Source organism: Rutilus rutilus (genome assembly GCF_951802725.1).
Source record: "Rutilus rutilus genome assembly, chromosome: 18".
NCBI lineage: Eukaryota > Metazoa > Chordata > Actinopteri > Cypriniformes > Leuciscidae > Rutilus > Rutilus rutilus.
In genome coordinates, this window is record NC_140231.1 from 8,424,368 (window position 1) to 8,445,026 (window position 20,659).

General features: G+C 36.1%; 1 protein-coding gene across 1 annotated transcript; it reads right to left on the bottom strand.

Moving 5' to 3' along the window:
* Nucleotides 1-13,414: 13,414 nt before the first annotated feature.
* On the bottom strand, nucleotides 13,415-17,019 carry LOC311276699 (uncharacterized protein). Its single transcript, XM_084386544.1, has 5 exons — nucleotides 16,458-17,019; nucleotides 16,266-16,362; nucleotides 16,072-16,182; nucleotides 15,227-15,393; nucleotides 13,415-14,735 (listed from the first exon to the last, which is right to left on the bottom strand). Exons 1-5 carry the CDS (start codon nucleotides 16,670-16,672, stop codon nucleotides 13,706-13,708), a joined length of 1,620 nt encoding a protein of 539 aa, XP_084242670.1. The 5' UTR covers nucleotides 16,673-17,019; the 3' UTR covers nucleotides 13,415-13,705.
* Between the last annotated feature and the right edge of the window lie 3,640 nt (nucleotides 17,020-20,659).

The window sequence follows — 20,659 nt, forward strand, 5'->3', positions numbered from 1 at the left end:
TTTAAATGGCGGTTGGCAAACAACTTTTAAGTGTGCATTACCGCCACCTTCTGATATGGAGTGTGGATCACAATAGCCTTTTCTCACTACCCTTTAAATAAATAAATAAATAAATAAATACATACATACATACATACATAAATAAAAACCAATAAATAACTGCATAAATATCTAATAACATTATTAATAGTCATACATTATCATTATTATTAAATACAACTTTCTAAGACAACTAAACTAATATCCTTCTACTAAGCCCTGTTTTATTCAAAAACACAAATATCGCTCTATACCCTACATGCCCTGAATTCATTTGTAATATTTCCTTCATTTCAAATCTAATTTTTTCTTTTCTAAACCAGTCTTTCTGCCTCACCCTTTCCTCCTTATACCTATGACAATTAATAATTACATGTTCTATTCAAATAACCTGCTCCGCCTCTGCCGTTATTACGTGGAGGTCGATCAATTCAGCTCTGCCCATAGACCGTCGTAAAAACTCTATTCCGTTTCTCCATAGGGAAATTGATTTTTAACGATAACTTATAAACCTTTAAAATACAGACATACTAAAGCTGTCAGCCCGCATTATTTCAGCCTACTTTTAAAACAATCGTGTTTAACAGCGGAATTCCTGATGAAAACTACATTACCCATGACGCTTTACAGAAAATTACACCAATCAGAGTCGAAAAAAGCAACACGCGCCAAAGTAGCTCTTTAACTCCGCCCACTCACATGAAGCACTGCGAAAAATTCGATTATGCTGTTCGCAATGCTTTATGGGATTGTAGTTCTTTCCTCAGTAAAGCAGTGTTCAGGGTTGAGTCCATAGAGTATAAGTCTAAAAAATAAAAATATGGTTGATTGTTAGGAAATTCTAAAAACTTCGTTTCTTTACATTTATGGTCGCTGTTTGTCTGCTCACATCTAACAGCCAATCAGTGCAATACTAAAATACTGTTGCCCTATTTGTATTTGTAGGCTATTTATTTTTTGGCATTGTAAAGTTTTTTTTAATAATGCCATAAACGAGAACAATACAATGAGACATATTAATTTAAAAGTACAAATAAAAAGTCAAATAGTAAAATAATAAAAACAGTGCCAGTGGACAATAACAAAATTATAATAGACAAAAGGAAAAGGATGCCACTTTATACAACATTATACCTGCTTACAATGTTAAGACAAATCATGTTTAAATTCATAAGTCAGCACTATTGCTGAGTATTTGCTCCTTAAAAGTCCAGTGAACCAAAGACTCAGTTTGAAATCAAAGGTGTTTCTGACATCACAAACTATACCTCGTAACCAGTCACGTCAATTTTCAGGTGGGCTTTAGCATATTATTAACCATGCTGCAAAGCAGGGGAGTCTCAAGAGAAGCCAGGTTATCCCGGTATATTTTCTGTTGATATAAAAAAATTAGGTAGGCTACATTTAGCAATAAAGTGGGTGGATTATGTACTGTAGGCTATATGATGTATATTACATTGAACTATGCTTTTCTCCACTGACGTTTAAAGCATTTCTAAGGATGAGTGAGTGGAGGGGGCTAATTATCATTTTCTAAATGAAGCAAGGGTGTAGAGTTACATTCAAGCTATTTTAAGACATGAAGAAATTTTCACTGGACACATTTTTTTAAATATGTCGTTTTGGTGATCAAAGATGAGTTTTAAGGGAGACCATTTTTGACTACATGGGACTTTAAGTTTATTTCTATAGTTATTTGAGACTATTTTGTATTTTATTTTACACTTGATATCTGTAAAATTTAGATCTTTCTCTTGAGGTGTATTTCTCAGAAGGATCAATACTTTTCGTTGGATTGCATCCATTACAACAAAATCCTTAGGTCTAACTGGTATTTTAAATGTATTCAAAAATTCCAGCATTGTTTAAAAGCTGACTTATATATTAAAACCAGTTATCAAAAAAAAAGAGATTTATTTTTGTTTATGATATCCTTGTTGTTCCAAATAATATTTCCTAGGTGAAAAATTATGCTTATAGGCGCCATAAAAGCTTGTTTATGAAATGTTGCAAGCTTAACGGTATTTTCAATTGAATAATTACACTTCAATAAAAGTGAGAGGTCACCCAGTTCGGTAAGGAATTCCAGATACTGTTGTAAAGGGATTCCACTGGAGGCAAGTTATAAAGAACCCAAGTGCAGTTTATTACAAATAAAACATGAAACAAAAACATGGCATGACATGAAAACAAAAACCAAGGCATGAACATGAATTTACACAACAGCAGAACTACAGGAAACAATACTTGACCAAGACATGGCAAACATGAGGGCTTAAATACACAGACTAATGACAGGGACTATTCTGTCCCTCTATGTTCAATAGTATTGTATTAGTTTGCTGGTGCATTTCTTTATTTTCCCACTTGGGGTCAGTATCTCCTTTAGTGTTTCTTTTGGGTTCTTCTTCATCGATTATATCGCGTGCGCTACTCGGCGCTCTGTTGTGATGTGTTGAGGCAGCAGGAAAAAAGTTTGTTACACACAGTGGCCCTCATTTATCATTCTTGCGTAGAAACGGGCGTATATATTGGCGTAAGATTATGCTTACACTCCTCTCATCGCCTGATTTATGAAGCTGTGCGTACCTTTGAAATCCAGGTGTACGCAATACCTGCCCTTGATAAATGCCGCGGCTGAAAACGATCGTCATTTGAATAACACGCCCTTATATATTCAAGTCTCCGCTTCCCCCACGCCCTCATTTTACGCCATGGACACACGGAAGACGGCAAAGAAGAGAAACTTCTCCGACGTTGGATGAGCAAATGACCTATCACAATTGCATTATTTTACAGCACGTGTTTTGAAACAATTAGCATTTAATTTCGTATCACGTCACATGTATTAGGGTGTACAATAATGATGATGATGTGATGTGGAGTACCATTCATTCACATTAATAATTGCATGACAATTTGTAATATTCTTATTATTATTTATGATTTTTATTATTAATGACGCTTATTGTTATTTAGAAGAAGAATGTCGTTATTATTATTATTTGTATTATTATTATTATTATTATTTAAAAGAAGAAGAATGTCATTTTTATTATTTTGTCAGTCTGAATTATTTTTTGGTCATTGAAAGCCTTTCATTACTGAACAAAAAAAAAGAGGTATACTTTGCCTGGAGTGTTATAGAGTTGTGGATGGTTGTCTTTTTAAAAAAGTCTTTTGTCTTTTATTTTTCGTGTTCACATTTATGAGGAAAAAACAATGTTATGTGACAGTTATCCATAACGGATGCGACCGCTCTGAAAGCGGCATGCTTTAAAACATTCACAGAGACCTCAAACAGAAAGCACAAAGCCTTTCTTTAAAGCGAATTTCGTTTTGTATTAATTGTATCTTCATTTTAATCAGTGTTTCATTATCCAATTTCTCGATTTAATAAATAAAAAGTAAATGGCAGAGATAATCAAGACACGGAGGCGCCAGCGCCTGAACTAGGGCAAAGAGTATAGAAGTACCGTACTTCTATACTCTTTGACTAGGGTGACCACCCGTCCCGCGTAGCGCGTGCGCGCACAGCGTTTGAAGCCCAATTCACGCGTCACGCAAATTGAGACCGTGTCACGCATAATCTATGCTTGCTCAAAAAAAAGTTGGTCGCTCCATATACTCGAGCCCCAAGCAGACAAACGAACATTACTTGACATTTCAGCACGCTATTGTTGCCACACAAACCCCTCAGTTGAACTGCTGACTAGGTTGTTGTCAACTTTTTCGTTGTTGTCATGACAGCGCACGCACGCGCATGGTCACCGTGATTTTGCCAAGTAAGATGTGTTCCTGGATCAACAAATTTTGTTGATCCTGGATCAACATTTAATCAACCAATCACAAGCCTCTGATGTCATCAGTGTGTGCCGACCAAATCCAATCAGTCCATTTTGAATGTTCCCTCCTCTCTTGCCTCGGCTGACTGACAAAGGTAAGTTATTTTGTCTGTCCTCTTTCTTTGACCCTTTCTGCAACTAAAAATCTGACTTTGTAAATGTATTTATTCACTAAAAAACCTGAAATAAAACACTTAAATGGCATAATGTAATGCAACTCTGAACATACATACAACAGCCATGTGCCGTTTAGCTAATAGCTAAGCTTACTTCCCCTAAAAGTCTCCTTTCTCTCATACCTTTACACACAAATACACATTTAATATTTAATAAAATGTTATAATAATGTTTAAAAATGTCAATAAATTCCAGGTTTTTAAAACAGATTACTATGATTTTAGTCTGAATAAAGTGTGCAAAAAGTATATGACATTTAAAAAAACAGTAGAATAATTGCTTTTTGAATCTGATTGTAATCAATATTTTGATAATTTATATCGTCATCATTTCAATATGGGGTAGATTCGCTAATGTTGATCCAGGACCATCATGATCAGTTCAATATGGGGTAGATTCGCTAATGTTGATCCAGGACCATCATGACCATTTCAATATGGGGTAGATTCACCAATGTTGATCCAGGACCATCATGACCATTTCAATATGGGGTAGATTCGCTAATGTTGATCCAGGACCATCATGACCATTTCAAAATGGGGTAGATTCACCAATGTTGATCCAGGACCATCATGATCAGTTCAATATAGGGTAGATTCGCTAATGTTGATCCAGGACCATCATGATCAGTTCAATATGGGGTAGATTCGCCAATGTTGATCCAGGACCATCATGATCAGTTCAATATGGGGTAGATTCACCAATGTTGATCCAGGACCATCATGATCAGTTCAATATGGGGTAGATTCGCTAATGTTGATCCAGGACCATCATGGCCATTTCAATATGGGGTAGATTCGCTAATGTTGATCCAGGACCATCATGACCATTTCAATATGGAGTAGATTCGCTAATGTTGATCCAGGACCATCATGACCATTTCAATATGGGGTAGATTCGCTAATGTTGACCATCATGACCATCATGACCATTTCAATATGGGGTAGATTCACCAATGTTGATCCAGGACCATCATGACCATTTCAATATGGGGTAGATTCGCTAATGTTGATCCAGGACCATCATGACCATTTCAATATGGGGTAGATTCGCTAATGTTGATCCAGGACCATCATGATCAGTTCAATATAGGGTAGATTCGTTAATGTTGATCCAGGACCATCATGACCATTTCAATATGGGGTAGATTCGCTAATGTTGATCCAGGACCATCATGATCATTTCAATATGGGGTAGATTCGCTAATGTTGATCCAGGACCATCATGATCATTTCTATATGGGGTAGATTCGCTAATGTTGATCCAGGACCATCATGACCATTTCAATATGGGGTAGATTCGCTAATGTTGATCCAGGACCATCATGACCATTTCAATATGGGGTAGATTCGCTAATGTTGATCCAGGACCATCATGACCATTTCAATATGGGGTAGATTCGCTAATGTTGATCCAGGACCATCATGATCATTTCAATATGGGGTAGATTCGCTAATGTTGATCCAGGACCATCATGACCATTTCAATATGGGGTAGATTCGCTAATGTTGATCCAGGACCATCATGACCATTTCAATATGGGGTAGATTCGCTAATGTTGATCCAGGACCATCATGATCATTTCAATATGGGGTAGATTCGCTAATGTTGATCCAGGACCATCATGACCATTTCAATATGGGGTAGATTCGCTAATGTTGATCCAGGACCATCATGATCATTTCAATATGGGGTAGATTCGCTAATGTTGATCCAGGACCATCATGTATATGATGATTCAATATATCATGATTCCCATAAATTAGCAAATTCTCCAACATTTCTACTGTAGTTACGGTCAAATTATAAGTTACTTGAAATCTTGAAAAGTTTTATTACTTATTACAGTGTTGGATTAAATCTAAATCTACTATTTTGTATTGTAGGCAGTGCTACTGTAATTGTAACTGTAAATCTTAATACTTAGTTTAAGGATAAATAACTTAGCTATGCTGCACCCTGCACTGTAGTCACATTTTACAGTGTCTGGTAAAAAAAAAAGTTTGATACGTTTGCCTTCATTTATATAATTACTTAGCTTAACCCACATTTCTATTTTATTCTTGAAGGGGCTATATGTGGAATTCACTAACCCTTGTTATTCTACATGCTTACACAGACAACCTAGGAAGTCAGGGAAGGTCTCGTTTTTTAAGCATCATAGTATTGGCAATAAAAAAGTGATTAATATATGAAAATTCTTACATATTCTTACAGCCCCTTTAAATTGTTTACAGAAATGCTTCCTAATGAACTGTGACATTCTTGTTTTCCAGCTTTCAACGTATGATTCAACATGACTAGTAAGTTTGCACATTCCGTATCAAATATACACACATACCCTTTAAAATTTGTGCTAATGACTTTTATGTACATACCCTATTTACAGATATACAACCTTGGGATTCCTTAGTGGGCTGTGTTGGGCCAAATAGCATTTCAGCTGCCCATTTAAAAGCACTGTATGAGCCAGGCTACATACCAGATGTGGTGAGCTATAAGTGTATTTATTAATTGCAGTTGTATTTCAGAATTTTATGATTTTCTTCAGGTTCTAACTAAAGTTATTATCAATAGGTAATGGATGCTCTCATGAGTATCACCTGCAAGGTATGCAATATATAATGTATGTCTGTATGTATATATATATATATATATATATATATATATATATATATATATATATATGTATGTATGTATTTATCGGCTTTTCCTTTTCTCCTTAAGAAATTCAAGGATGTGTACAATATTTGTACACAATCCATGACTAAGATTCTGTCTGGATCACAGAGGGTTAAAAGCCACTACTTCTGCAAGGTGCAGTAAATAATATTTACATCCTCAAGAATATATTATCTAACATAAAAAATGCAATCAAAGACATTTGCCATTCTAAATATTAAAGCTGCAGATTCTAATGTTACTCTAGCATGGACTAGCAACAGATAGTTTTCACACACAAAAATTGAGCAAAAGTGAAAATGTCCAGGACTTGTGAAGACATACATTGCATAGCATAAATAAGTATAAACTTAACAAATTCAGCAATTACTCTTTACTTGGAAGACATATTAGGGTTCTTTGGATATATAATGTTCCAGGAAGTCTGCTTGATCAATTACCAAAGAAGCATGACAACATTGTTCAGGAAAATAAGATTTTCTTATCAAAGTGATACAATGTTGTGTTGCAAAAATAAGTACACCCTCCTGAAAGTTACTTCTGAAAAAAATAATAATAATAAAAATTCTGGTGTCAGTTTAAGGCAATTTTTTATTAAGTATGTTGAACATATGTTGAACCAAAACATTTAAAGAGAAGTCATTTCTTGACAATTAAAAGTGTTATATAGCCCACTGAATCATTCTCAGTATTACAGTAATTCTGACAACAATGGTTCCACTTGGGAAAGACTCAGGAGACTTTGTAAGGATAAATACAAAGCGAGTGTTTCAGAGCCAACAAAAGCTATGAAAAGAGTGAGTCTTTATCTCACAGAGTTAGATGCAGCCTGCAGAAGTTACATGCATGGTTATTGTCAACACTGGACTTACTGTAGCTAAAACACAATAAAGTTATTAGCCTTTTCCAAGGACCATATTTACAAAACATAGACTTCTGTGAATCCTTATTCAGGTCTCATGAGACCAAGTCAATGATTTTGAATCTAACAGCATCCAAAATATTATGCTGTTGCTGGAGGAGTACAGTGAGAAGTGCCTGGTTCCCACAGTGAAGTTCAGTGGTATTAAAGCTCTTATATAGTGATGCATGAGTTCTGAAGGTGTGAGGGAGTTGTGCTTTATCAATGCTATCATGAAATCACACTTCTCAGTGTGATGTAATACAAAAGCTTGAAACATAAGATGCTACCCTCTCCTCATTGCTTATTCCCTGCGTTGTTGGGAATTTTTTCAACATGACAATGACGTAACAGGTGAAAACCTTCTGTGGACATGTATTTCACCCAATCTTAACACACTTGAGCACCTGTGAGGGATTTTGTAGAGACAAGTTGAGCAACACTCCTCATTAAAGATCAGAGCATTTAAGGAGGTCATCATCCAGGAGTTCAACAGGAGATATGTGATAATTTGTCATGAACTTGTTCACTCTGTTCCAAAAAGTGTCTGAGCAGTTTACTTAAAATTAAGGAAGACATACTAAGTACTACTATATTATACATTTGTGGAATTAAATCTAGGGTGTACTCATTTCTGCACAAAATTGGCTAATTTTCCTATTTTACGGATATTAATAACATATATTTCTCTATTTTTAGAAAGCATATGTTTAATACATTTCAAGTTAAATTAGCGGTCATTAAGAAAATACATCTTTTGTATTTGTTCAGAGGGGATTTACTCATTTATGCTGTGCACTGCAGATACAGTGCTTACCTAGCACTGAGGCACTAAATGTTCATAGCAATGACATACAGTACAGTCTGAATTTAGCAATGACTGTCCTGTCTTGTGCTGCACATGGGTGTTTTGTTATTTTGGGCCATGTGCTCGTGTCTATTATAGCCCCTCCCATCTTGTTATCTGATTATTGGTTTATTTGTCCCACCTGTCTGTCTCGTTACCCTCCTTTGTTTGTTCCCCTATTTAGCCTCCTTGTGTTTGTAGTCTTGTGCTGGTTCGTTGTCTGAGTTTCTTGTTCCTGGAGTCTCTGAGTTTTTGAGTTTGTTACCCTGTCTGCATGTCATCAATAAATTTCCTCTGCATCTGTATCCTCGTCTCATGATCATCTATTCCGTGACAGGTTCACCCTGATATGGAGTGCAAAATAGAAATATGGAAGCTGCACTATTAAACATTATGGGCAAAAGCATCTTGTCTTTGACCATATTCCATTTATTTGTGAATATTACTATTTTACAATAATGTTTATGCAATTGTTTACATCAGAATCAACACACAGCTAGTTTGCATACTAAATTGTCTGCATATTCGGCTACAAAAGGAGAATGTTTTAACTTTGAAAAAGTTACAACCTTCAGCCTTATATTATTTTAAAGGGGCTATACTGTTTTGGCCAAGGCTTGCTCGAATCACTATGGATTGCGTGCATGACCGCAAGCACAAGCAATAAGTTGCTGGCTGGAGTTCACTTCATGGCCACAGAGCCCCTTCACTTCCTAGAGCCCCTTTTAAAAAAGCACACATGATGTTCCACATAAAACTGGTTTCTTTTGATTAAATTAATAATTAGATCTTTCCAGAAAGACCTATTTAAAACCTATGCTAAAGTTATTGGTGCCCTCCTGGAAAATGAAAATCACTGGACCCTTTTTGTAAGTATAGGCCAAATCATAACGTTCTGAACGCCAGGCTTGGTTCAGTAGGAAACCATACCAGACTAAACAATTTCTTACATTTCTTACAATTGACTGTTACCTTGTGCAAACTCTAATATATATTATAATTATAACAGTTTTTATAGGATATTATAGGATTGGTATTAGATGATTCTTTTAATCTTCTTTTCTAATTTTTAATCTCCTAATTTTCTGATCTTATTTTGTAGTTCTGTGACCTCACAAAACAAGAAGTCACATACATGGATCCATTTGGTGAAACCAATGGCAAGAAAAATTGGATTCTGAAGAATTGGAGGTAGTATTAACAATAAATAATTTTAAGATTTTGATAGTATCCCTTTATTTCAAGGCTGTAATCATTTGGTCCATTTGTCCGTTCAGTTACGACAACAGCGTTTTGGGAGCCTGAAAACATAAGCTTTTGAAAACGGATTTCAAAGTGCATGGTTTTGAAAATGATGCCTTTACTGTCTCATAACAATATTTAATGATGCTTAAAAATCAGCCTTGCATCACAGGAATAAATGACCTTTTTAACTGTATTACTATAGAAAACTATTATTTTAAATTGACATAATATTTCACGACATTATTGTTCTTACATAAATGCAGCCTTGGTGAGCAGAAGAAACTTAAAAAATTAAAAAGTTATAATATTTTTTAACTTTTGACAGGCACACATACATACATACATAAAAATGCAACACCAAAAAAATGTCACTACCCTGACTAAGGTCTATAACTTCTTGAGTTATAGAGATGTTATAGAGATGGGTATAGTGCCTGGGAAGCTCAATATTTAAACTTTTGGGGAGGTAAACCCATGAATGGGTTGTCAGTGATCAATAAACTGAATACACACTTCACCTTTAATTAATTGTACAAATTTCTAACATTTAAAAGTCATGACTTAAAAGTGACACCGCAAAAAAACTGAGACACGTCCTGACCAGATATTTATGAAAAATACCCCCGTCCACAGTCTACTTTCATTTAGTTAATACTTGATACTTGCCAAAGTGTGTTGTGTTTAGAGTCTTGCTACACAACAAAATTATTCTGCTAATGGATTTTATTATAGTGAAACATTACCTTAAATGACCAAGCATATGAAAAAACAACAACATACTGTATCAGCACTACATTCAGAACAAATACCTAATAATTAAGCTTTATTTTTTCAGTTCTTTTGCCAAAGCTAAAGGATGTGCCCTGAAATGGACATGGAATGATGTGCCCCACCCACGACAAGAGGATGGACATTCTTGTGGGGTCCATGTGCTAATGGTATTTTTTTTCTCATTTTCTAAAATCTGTCGATGTACAGTACTTTTATTTTTATGCATTCTGATAAAGTATTTAAAATTCACATTAAAATTGATATATATTTAGTTTGCTCAGGCCCTGCTTGAGGGAAAAGATTTCGTGGATGGATATGCCTCAGTGGATATACCCCAGCTAAGGGCACAGTTCTGCAACATTCTGTTCTCCTCTTTAGGTGCTCCCTTTCATAAAAACTAAAGCAAAACATACAAATTATACATTTGGGGGGACATGTTCAGTTCACTTAGTTTGGTCGTGACCATGAGTTATTAGATCAAGTCAAGTCACCTTTATTTGTATAGCGCTTTTTACAATGCACATTGTGTCAAAGCAGCTTTACAGTGAGTAAGCCAGTGGCGAGAAGCGACAGCAGCAAGGGTTATTTAATTAATATTAATTAGTGGGAATGTGATATGTCATGACCACAAGATCATGTCTACATTATATGTTCAAAGTGAAGCAGCGCTGCACAGACCGAACGGTTTTGGATCCTTGCTTCTCCTCTTCCTTGCCAACTCGTGACAATAAGAATGTCACTACTCATGGTTAAATGAATATCTCATGGCCAAGACAAAACTACTCATTTGATTCTTAATATATGATTTGCATATATATATATATATATATATATATGATCATATTTTTTCCGCCTGCAGATAGAGGTGTAAAGTGCACAGTGTGCTGGAGTGTCCTGATGAAAGAGAAGGTAAATGGAATAATCTGTTTAATATTGTAATTAATTACAAAAAAACAAGCATTGTTTCACTTTTAGGTGTGCTGTCAGGAATGCGGTGCACACAGCCATTTGAGATGTCAGCGAACACCATGTGGCATCTGTGTAATTTGTAAGTAAATTCCAAGAACAAACAGCTATTCAACACACTGTATAAAATGTGCTGGCTAAAAAAGCAAGTTGTGCAAACTGCAGTGAAACTCCCACAAAAATCAAAACAAGTATATAATGTTACATACTATATTTCAAAGCAAATTTAAGGATATTTTTAAAATGAAATGGGCAGTTTGAATAAGGGTATGTTTATATGCATGTTATGCAGTGCTGTACAGTTTGTTTTTGGAACAGTCTTTTTAATACTCTAATAGTGCTTCAACTACTGAAGGTATTTGACCTCTGGTGATGCACTTTTTTTCATTAAAAATTTTGAGTGCATGGTATGTTTTTAGATCATAGCTCTTGTCTTAGGAAAAAAATGCAATTATGCATTTAGACTCAGAAAGCCTCAGAAAGTTACAAGTGTATGTTTCGCTGAAGCAAGAGGGGAATGTTATTAGTTAATAATATGTTTGGGTCTGTTCCTTATAATGTATGACTTCAGAACTGTTGTCCATTGTAGAGGTATAGAGGATGATGTATCCCAGTACAAGTTTAGTTGTACACCCATTTTAATGTTTTCTATAGATGTAATAATTAGTCCTCCTGAGATTAGAATGGCATTGCTGTTTATGCTGATGCTTCAAATAGCAGGTGAAGGAAACAATATCTTCGAACATCTACAAAAAGGAGAAAGTAAGCAGACAGAGGAAAGAACAAGACCTCCAGATGATGAGAAGAAACAAGAGGAAGAAGAGAAAAGGGAAACTCACAAAACAGAAAAAGTGGAAGTAAAAACAAAACAATCAAAGGGTAAAAAAAGAAAGGCAAGTGATGCATCAGACAGGGAAAAAAAGCAAGACAGCAAGGAAGAAAGACAGCCACAAACCTTTGACACTGGCAAGGATGCAGGTTTTGAAAATGAGGAAATAGAGGCAAGAGACAGTGGAGATTGTCCTTTGAATAACCCCACAGACAACATTAAAGGCATCAAAGTTTTTGGACGCTTAGCCCTCACTGGTCAGAGAAAGTCCCCGTATGTTGTCACAAAAGAAGAAATTCAGCGCAGAATAGAAGGGGAGAATATGTCCTCTAATGTTTTCAGAGATCTGCTAGGAGTAAGTTCATTTTTAAATTGATAAGGTCGATATATTAAGTTATCAGTTGTGTTTTATATTTGTTTTCATCTCTCTATTAGTTTTATTTTAGTTCTAATGCACTACTGTTCATTTTTCTTATGGGGCGCAAAAAAAATCTGCCTGAATTAGTCCTCAATCTTCCCAAGAAAATGAAGACTAAGACAAGCATTTTTAGTGCATTAACAGAGGGAGAGGCTTCAGACCTAGCCACTGGTCTAACTAAAAGCCTTTGTCAAAATGTCAGTCCAAAGTTGGTACGTAAAGACATAAGTGACCACAATGCAGAAGTAACCAGGTACAGTACATTTTCTTAATGCAGAGCTACTGTATTGCTGATATTTGATGTAATTTTATTAACTGTTTCATTTTTTTCTTTTCATTAAAGGACAACTCTGGCTAGTGTGCGTGCCAACTTGCAATCAAGCCTGGATTCTAGATCAGCTTTCAGTTTATTAACCCACACATTTGGTCCACAGGCATTGGATGGAGTGTTAGGTTTCATCTCAGAGAGTCTAAAATGAAAGCAGAACAACGCAGCACCAAACTGTATGTGAAATGTCAATGTTTGATATTTTGTTTATACAGATGGTTCATCTCTTCAAAATGTTCCCAACTTATTGAATCAGGGGCCTTTTATTTCTGTAAAATACCCTTATATTTGTGTTATATTAATAATTTTGTGATATCAATATGCTCAGTGTAAAATAAGCTTCTTACATCTTTAATATGTGGAATAATTAAAAATGTTTTATTTGATGAATGGCGTATGAATCCTTCTTATGAACACAAACAGAAACATACCACATGTCATCTAGCCACATTGCAATGGTACTGTAACGGTAATAATTAATAATAGATCTAAAATTTAAAATGTACATTTACGGAATCTCTTTTTAGCACACAAAATACATTACATTGAAAACAGCTTTGCAGATTCTTCCGAAAACAGTATTGTTTTGAAATTAACATCAAGTTAAACAAAACATTTGGCCACACTAATATCAGCTTTTCATTTGATCCCAAAATTTCATACAAGATATTCTGCACCCAATCCTGTATTCACATTTTCTTTCATTTTCTTACTTTTTTTGGGTTGTCTCTTTCTTCTTTTAAATCCTCCTGAATTTGTGTCAGAAATGCAGGTTTTCTTGGAAACCTTGGAAGTCTTTTTTCTGTTTTTTGCATTGCATGGGAAGAGTGGCTGTATCTTCCTTGAAGTGTCATTGGTACAATGCCTTTTTGACAAAAGACTTCTGTCTTCTTGTTGCACGTTAATATAGAGATCATTTATTTGGCTTTTGATGTTCTCTGGAACAGTCTGCCATCTTTTGACAATTTCAAGAACATCTTCTAGTCTCCGGAAGTCTGAACTTGTGTCTTGTTTCTCAAAATACACATCAGCATTGTCAGATTGATTCACAGAACAGCACGTTTTTTCATTAATGGTCATGCCAAACAACTGTTGTGCTAATATAAGGCAGGGACATATGCCATGATATGAGAATGTGCAACAGGTACAAGAATAGGTTTCCAAATCTGTATGATATGTTCCTCTCCCACAAAGGCTTTCCACGTCGATTTCCATCTTCACTTCTGAACAGACACTGAAGTGACCTTTGTCTTGTACAGCTCTTGCATGAGCTTCCAGCTGAAGAGCAAGTTCAGGGAATGCATCATCCTTATCTTTGAGTATATCTAGCAACACCAAATGTTTGCATACTTCACCTTTCAAACCCACAGGGCAACTGCAGAAACACTCTGCTGGGCAGGTTCTGTAGGAAAGTGAGGAGTCTTGTTCGGATGGCACATTATACACATATATTTCCAATGATTCTCTTGTAATGTGGTCAATCCAGCCTTTTTCCATCATTCTAGTTGCTTTGTTAAATGTTTCCTCCAACTTCATGGCAACACAGTTTGCCATTCTTCCTGCTGATTGCAAGTGTTTTATCACCTGAAAGTAAGTCTCTGTCTTGCAAAGAAGGACGTCAAGCAAGTCATCCAAACGTCGATTTCTTATCCCAGATAAGAATTGGTATTTCAGTCGATGGAAGAACCTGAATAAATGAAAAACTATTTATAATGCCAAAACAAGATCATAATTATATGTGGAAAAGTTGCAACAACAGTGAATGATATTAAAGGCTGTAAAGCAGAAATCAATTTAAATTCACTAGGGTCTCATTTTACCTTTCGGTAATACGTTATTTAGATAGTCCACTTTAGACATTCTACTAACAATAAGTAACTTTGCAACATGTCAACTAACCGTCATTAGAGTATTAGTACACTGTATGCTTAATATCTGCTAACACTTTATTTTGATGGTCCCCCAACAGCAATTCTTCTGACTATAAGTAACTTGGCAACTACAAGTCAATTTATTCTACTAATCCGAACCCTAACACCTAACCATAACCTGACAGTCTACTGACAGTCTACTACAGTATACTAATACTCTAATGAGAGTTAGTTGACATGTAGTTGCAAAGTTACTTATAGTTAGAAGAATGTCTTAAGTGGACTATCAAAATAAAGTGGAACCTACCTTTCTATCAAATTGTTGGTCTCTGAATTCCCATGGTTATAACAACGTCCATAATCAGCCCATCTATGACTTATTGGTTCCCAGTACCTCTGGAAATAATTGCAAAGCTCTTTGTAGTGAGAAAATTCCTTTAGGAATTGTTTTGCCACTCTGTCAAAGTCAGCCTTCTGCAATTAACAAAAAGAGGTATTGTGAGTCTACAAGCAAAAAAGGCAACAACATAAAAGTTTAATAATATACAAGATAAAATATCTATAGGATTGTATAATATCTATAGTATTTTGCATTTTCTGTGTTTTTTAAAAAACATTGGATGAATGGAACATGAATGGAAAAGTACACAATGTATAGTGAAAAAACCCTCTTGGTCAAAAAATGTAAGGTGCAAATGGTATAAATTCAAACATTTCTGACTTTCTGAAAGGGATAATTCACAGAAAAAATTAAAATGCTGACTTGTTTTACTCACCCTTGTGTTGTTCCAAACCTGTATGAGTTTCTTTCTTCTGTTGAACACAAAATAAAATATTTTAAAGAATGTTGGTAACCAGACAGTTGACAACACCCATTGACTTTCTTGGTATTTTTTTTCTTCTACTATGAAAGTCAATAGGGTTCATCAATTGTTTAATTACCAACATTCTTCAAAATATCTTCTTTTGTGTTCAACAGATGAAAGAAACTCATACAGGTTTGGAACAACATGAGGGTAAGTAAATGATGACAAAAAAAAATAGTTTTTGGGTGAAAAAATTAAGCATTAAAATTATAAAAAAAATATACATTATGTACATATTACAATAATACAGTATAACCATTACAAATTCAAGTTCAAATTCAAATACCATAGGACAAGCTTTAATTTTTTTGAAGTAATCAATAATTTCTTTCTGGATACTTGAATGCTGTGGCCCACTAACACCGGAATCTGACTTCATCAACCACCGAACAACGGCCTGTGAAGGACATATGTAATGGATTAGGCAATTATCATTAAATTATGAATCATTAAATTTAAGGGGAAAAAAAAACTTCTTACTTGGAGTACATGGTACCAGCAAAGAAGAACATCAGACTCAGGGAAAACGTCATTCAAAGCATTTATTTCACTCATGTCTTTGTCAACCATGAAGCACCTTTAAAGAAAAAGAAAAGTAGGTTAACTTGTTCAGCACTGCTGTATCCATTCCAGCAGTGGATCCCCCAATAGATCAGTTCCTTAATAAAATACCTTGGTGGCTTAGGGAACAAAGGGCGTAGCCTCTGAAGTGCAAGCTTAAGGGTTTCTTGCGTCTCACTGCTTGTTATTATGTATGCAACAGGAACTCCATGACCATGGTCATCTCTCACAAGCAGTGTAAAAAGTGGAAAGGAATATTGATTCACACAGTGTGTGGCATCAAAAAACACAATGTTACTCCCATGGTCCTGTAAGTCTTTTCTCATGCACTCCGTTTGGAGAACAATTATAAGGTCCTGATCCTTACCCAGGCCAGTGGCTGATAAAATACAACATTATCTTTTAAAGGACCAGCTAATAGTTTCTCTGTACTCTTACAATCATCTTTATCAAGATGTTTCCCTCGAAGCATACAGGTACGGATATTATGTATGTCTTCTGGTGTAACAAAGTATTCTCTGGAATGATAATTAACTTCTCCATGAGCTTTTGCCCACTCATGAGCTTGAAGGAGGATGACATCTGGTTTTACGCCTAATGTGATCCACTTCTTGATCTCATCCACCAGCTGAGGGTGAATCTGCTGAAAATGACCATGTTCTACAGAAACATCATGTCCATTGTGCTGGTCAAATATTCTCTGCACAACAACTTTGTGTCCTTTCCAATCATTTTTTACTTTAAAAGAGAGGTATGCTTTACACCCAACAGCTCTGTGACTTCTTTCATATACATTTCCAGATCTTCTGCAATGGAAAATATAATATCCTCTTCTTTTATCTTTTAAACTAGAGCAATTTGTGGTCCTGAATGATTTTGTGTGCTCTTTGTTTATTATTTCTGTGATAAAGGTCTCTTCTTGATCATCTGGTTTAAGAACATGCACCTTGAGTTTAATGTTTTTCTGTCTTATTTTTCTCCTTTCTTCATTTTCCACAGACTTTTTGATAAACTCCTCCATCATGGAACATTTCTGAAATGTTTACACACAAAAATGATACTTAGTTAATTCATTTTCAATCAGCATCCCCAAACACATTTACTAACTTTAAATGAAGAAACACTAACAAAGAGCTGATAAGTTGAAAGATTACATTTTAAAACATTTTAAAGCCCTCCACATGAATGTAAATGGATTGGTGATTCATTGGTTCCGAATAAATGATGGTCCTGAATCTAGATGAGTGCATCTACCGCATATTGAACTGATTGTGAATCTACCCCATATTGAAATGGTCATGATGGTCCTGGATCAACATTAGCGAATCTACCCCATATTGAAATGGTCATGATGGTCCCGGATCAACATTAGTGAATCTACCCCATATTGAAATGGTCATGATGGTCCTGGATCAACATTAGTGAATCTACCCCATATTGAACTGATCATGATGGTCCTGGATCAACATTAGTGAATCTACCCTATATTGAACTGATCATGATGGTCCTGGATCAACATTAGTGAATCTACCCTATATTGAACTGATCATGATGGTCCTGGATCAACATTAGCGAATCTACAATATATTGAACTGATCATGATGGCTGTAATAGCAATTTTTATCTCACTGGGAAAAACAGCATCACAGGGTTAAGGAACACTCAAAAGGCAAAATTGTAATAAAGAAGAAAAGGCTTTTTATTCTTTGAGGAATCTTTTCGCAACCGCAGCCACCCAGATGTGAAACAGAAAGCCTAATAGACATAATAAAACATACAGATCTTATACAGTTTCTCGGCAAAAGAACTCCTCCTTCCAGGTTTCTTGTAAATTTCCGGAAAGATACCCCCTATCTCCTGCTGGTTCGGACTGGTTCTACCCCCCCTGGGCAGGTCATGCTGTTCTTTGTCCCTGTGAAGCCAAAAGGCCTTCATTTACAATCTAGATGACCTCCTGCTGTTCTTTATCCCCTAAGGGGATGGCATGGGACCCCTTGTTTATTGTTAAACGACCCCTGTATTCTCCTGGCTGGATCCTTTCTCGTGCTCAGGTGTAAGTTTTATCACCCTGTCTTCCTGTCCCTTCTTCAGCTGTTAGAAAACCCTCACAGAAATATATATGGTCAGATGCTTTTACACACACTCAAATGAAATCAACAAGTTTAAATGAATGGACACAAGAACAATGAATTTTTCATTAACATCTCCCCCCTGTTTATCATTCTCTGATAACCAATAAAATAATAAAAATTCATTTCTATTTTCTAAAATCAATCAAACCCATTTTACTATTGAATCCCCAAGAATACAATCACTTCAAGTCTTTACATCACAGTTACACTCCTCATTACTGACTTTCATATACCTGATCATTTTACTTGAGTCTTGTAGAAAAATTAAGATGGCTTAAAATGAAAAAAAAAAAAGATAAATAACATTAATAAAAGAATAGTAAATAGTACAGTCAATCAATGATATCAAAACCTAAACAATCAAAGTTTAGGAAAACCCGTTCATTGTTCCAGAAAGGCAAAAAGGAATTTATCACATCTCTGTGTAAATCTCGTCGCTGTCATAGTCATACTGCTGCTCATCAGTAGCTGAACGCATAGTTATTTTTACTGCTTGTACTGATGTCATTGTTTTGGCTGTCCCTGCTCTAATCAGTCTTTGTACTGAGCTTGAAATGTACCTCAAGATACATGGTAAACAGAGCAGAACTAATAATCCCATACCAACAATTGGCAAAACAGTTTGAATTATTCTGAAAAACCACCCTGACCATGCGGACATCAGCCACTCCATCCACTCACTACCAGCAGCCTGAGGCGGCTCTTTTACAGCTTCTCTCATGTGCTCGATGATATTAGTTAAGTTGTCACTGTAATCAGGAATATTAAAACAACATGATACCCCCAACATTTTACAGACTCCACCCCTCTCTGCCGTCAGAATGTCTAGGACCAAACGGTTCTGAATAACTGATTCTCTCAACTGACGCATTTCCTCGCTTATTAATGTCAAAGCATTTTCTGTGCTATTGGCTATCGCTAGTACTGTCCATGCTAACCCATTAATCTTGTTTATCGTTACTGCTGTACCCACCCCTAAGAAAATTGACCAACCTATATTTGCTCCCGGTGTTGTCCACGGGTCAGTTAATGTATATCCTGCATAACTATTTGGCAGAGCTTCAGGCAAAATATTAATATCTCGTTTTTCTCTTTTGCCTACTTTGTTTGGCAAATACACAGAGGTTCCCACATTCATCAAGGCTGGATAACAGCAACCTGACCAGTCTTTTGTAGGCAAACGGTGATAAGCTCTGTCGCCACATACCCACACCGCAGCTGGTGAACTTTGGTTTGGTTTGTTGAATGGGCATGTGAAGTTGATTTCTTTGTTGTTGATGACTGCTGTACAATTGTCCATTGTTCTGTCATGTATGTTGATTTTGATTCTGCAGTCAGACCATCCAGTCCTTAACAGTCTTGGTCTGTTGAAACAGACGCAAACGTCACCCTGGGCATACGTTACCCTCAAAGGTGGAATTGCTATGTTAGTGTTGTTGTATTGTTGTATATGATCACAGTCGTCAGCAGGCTGTTTCGTTGGTACTCTTCCCTCTTCCAGGTCCACAACAGTTTTTAGCACTTCAGTCATCTGCTGAGGAATAAGGCACTTAGTTTCGTTGACTGTTGCTGTCGTCAGAGGGACAGCTTTCCATGCGTGTGACATTTGAAGACACATCCAGCAGCTTGTCTTGATCTCCAGTTCCTCTTTCTGCAGCATTGCTAGTGCGCAGGCTTTGTTCCCCTGGCATTTCATCATTGCTTTCTTTACTTCAGGATTTATCTGACCTTTGTTTGTGTCTTCGTCCCCCATCCAGGCCAGTTCTTCTTCAGTAGCCTGTTCGACCTCGGGTGGCACAGGTGACAAGAAAGGTGTTGTCATTGTTGCTGCTTGTGGTCTGGTTGCCTCGACTATCATAATGTCTATTGTTTCATACCAGTCAGTTTCAGCCAAGTCCAGGGCACAGTAGTACCTGCCTTGGTCAGCACGCGTCGCATGTTTCAATTCCACTCTCATCCCGTATCTGTTGTTACTCATTTTGTCTTCAGCGTACACCTGAAATCTTTCATCATATTCCGTCCTGTAGTGATGAGCGTATGCTTTTACGTCGGTCCACGCACATGGGCTTTCGCAGAAGTAGAAATGTGCGTGCTCCTCGGTATGTCCATTGCACCCGAGACAGTTCTTCTGGAATGGGTTGCACTTGAAAATCACACTTGATCCCTCCTCTATTGTGATGA

What these genes read in the sequence shown, in the direction of transcription:
- LOC311276699 (XM_084386544.1), bottom strand. Translation starts at nt 16,672, where the DNA reads ATGAGAAAAGACTTACAGGACCATGGGAGTAACATTGTGTTTTTTGAT. An exon ending in TTGTTCCCTAAGCCACCAAG is followed by an intron (nt 16,363 to 16,457) that starts GTATTTTATTAA and finishes TTTTCTTTAAAG; the next exon opens with GTGCTTCATGGTTGACAAAG. An exon ending in GCTGGTACCATGTACTCCAA is followed by an intron (nt 16,183 to 16,265) that starts GTAAGAAGTTTT and finishes TGTCCTTCACAG; the next exon opens with GCCGTTGTTCGGTGGTTGAT.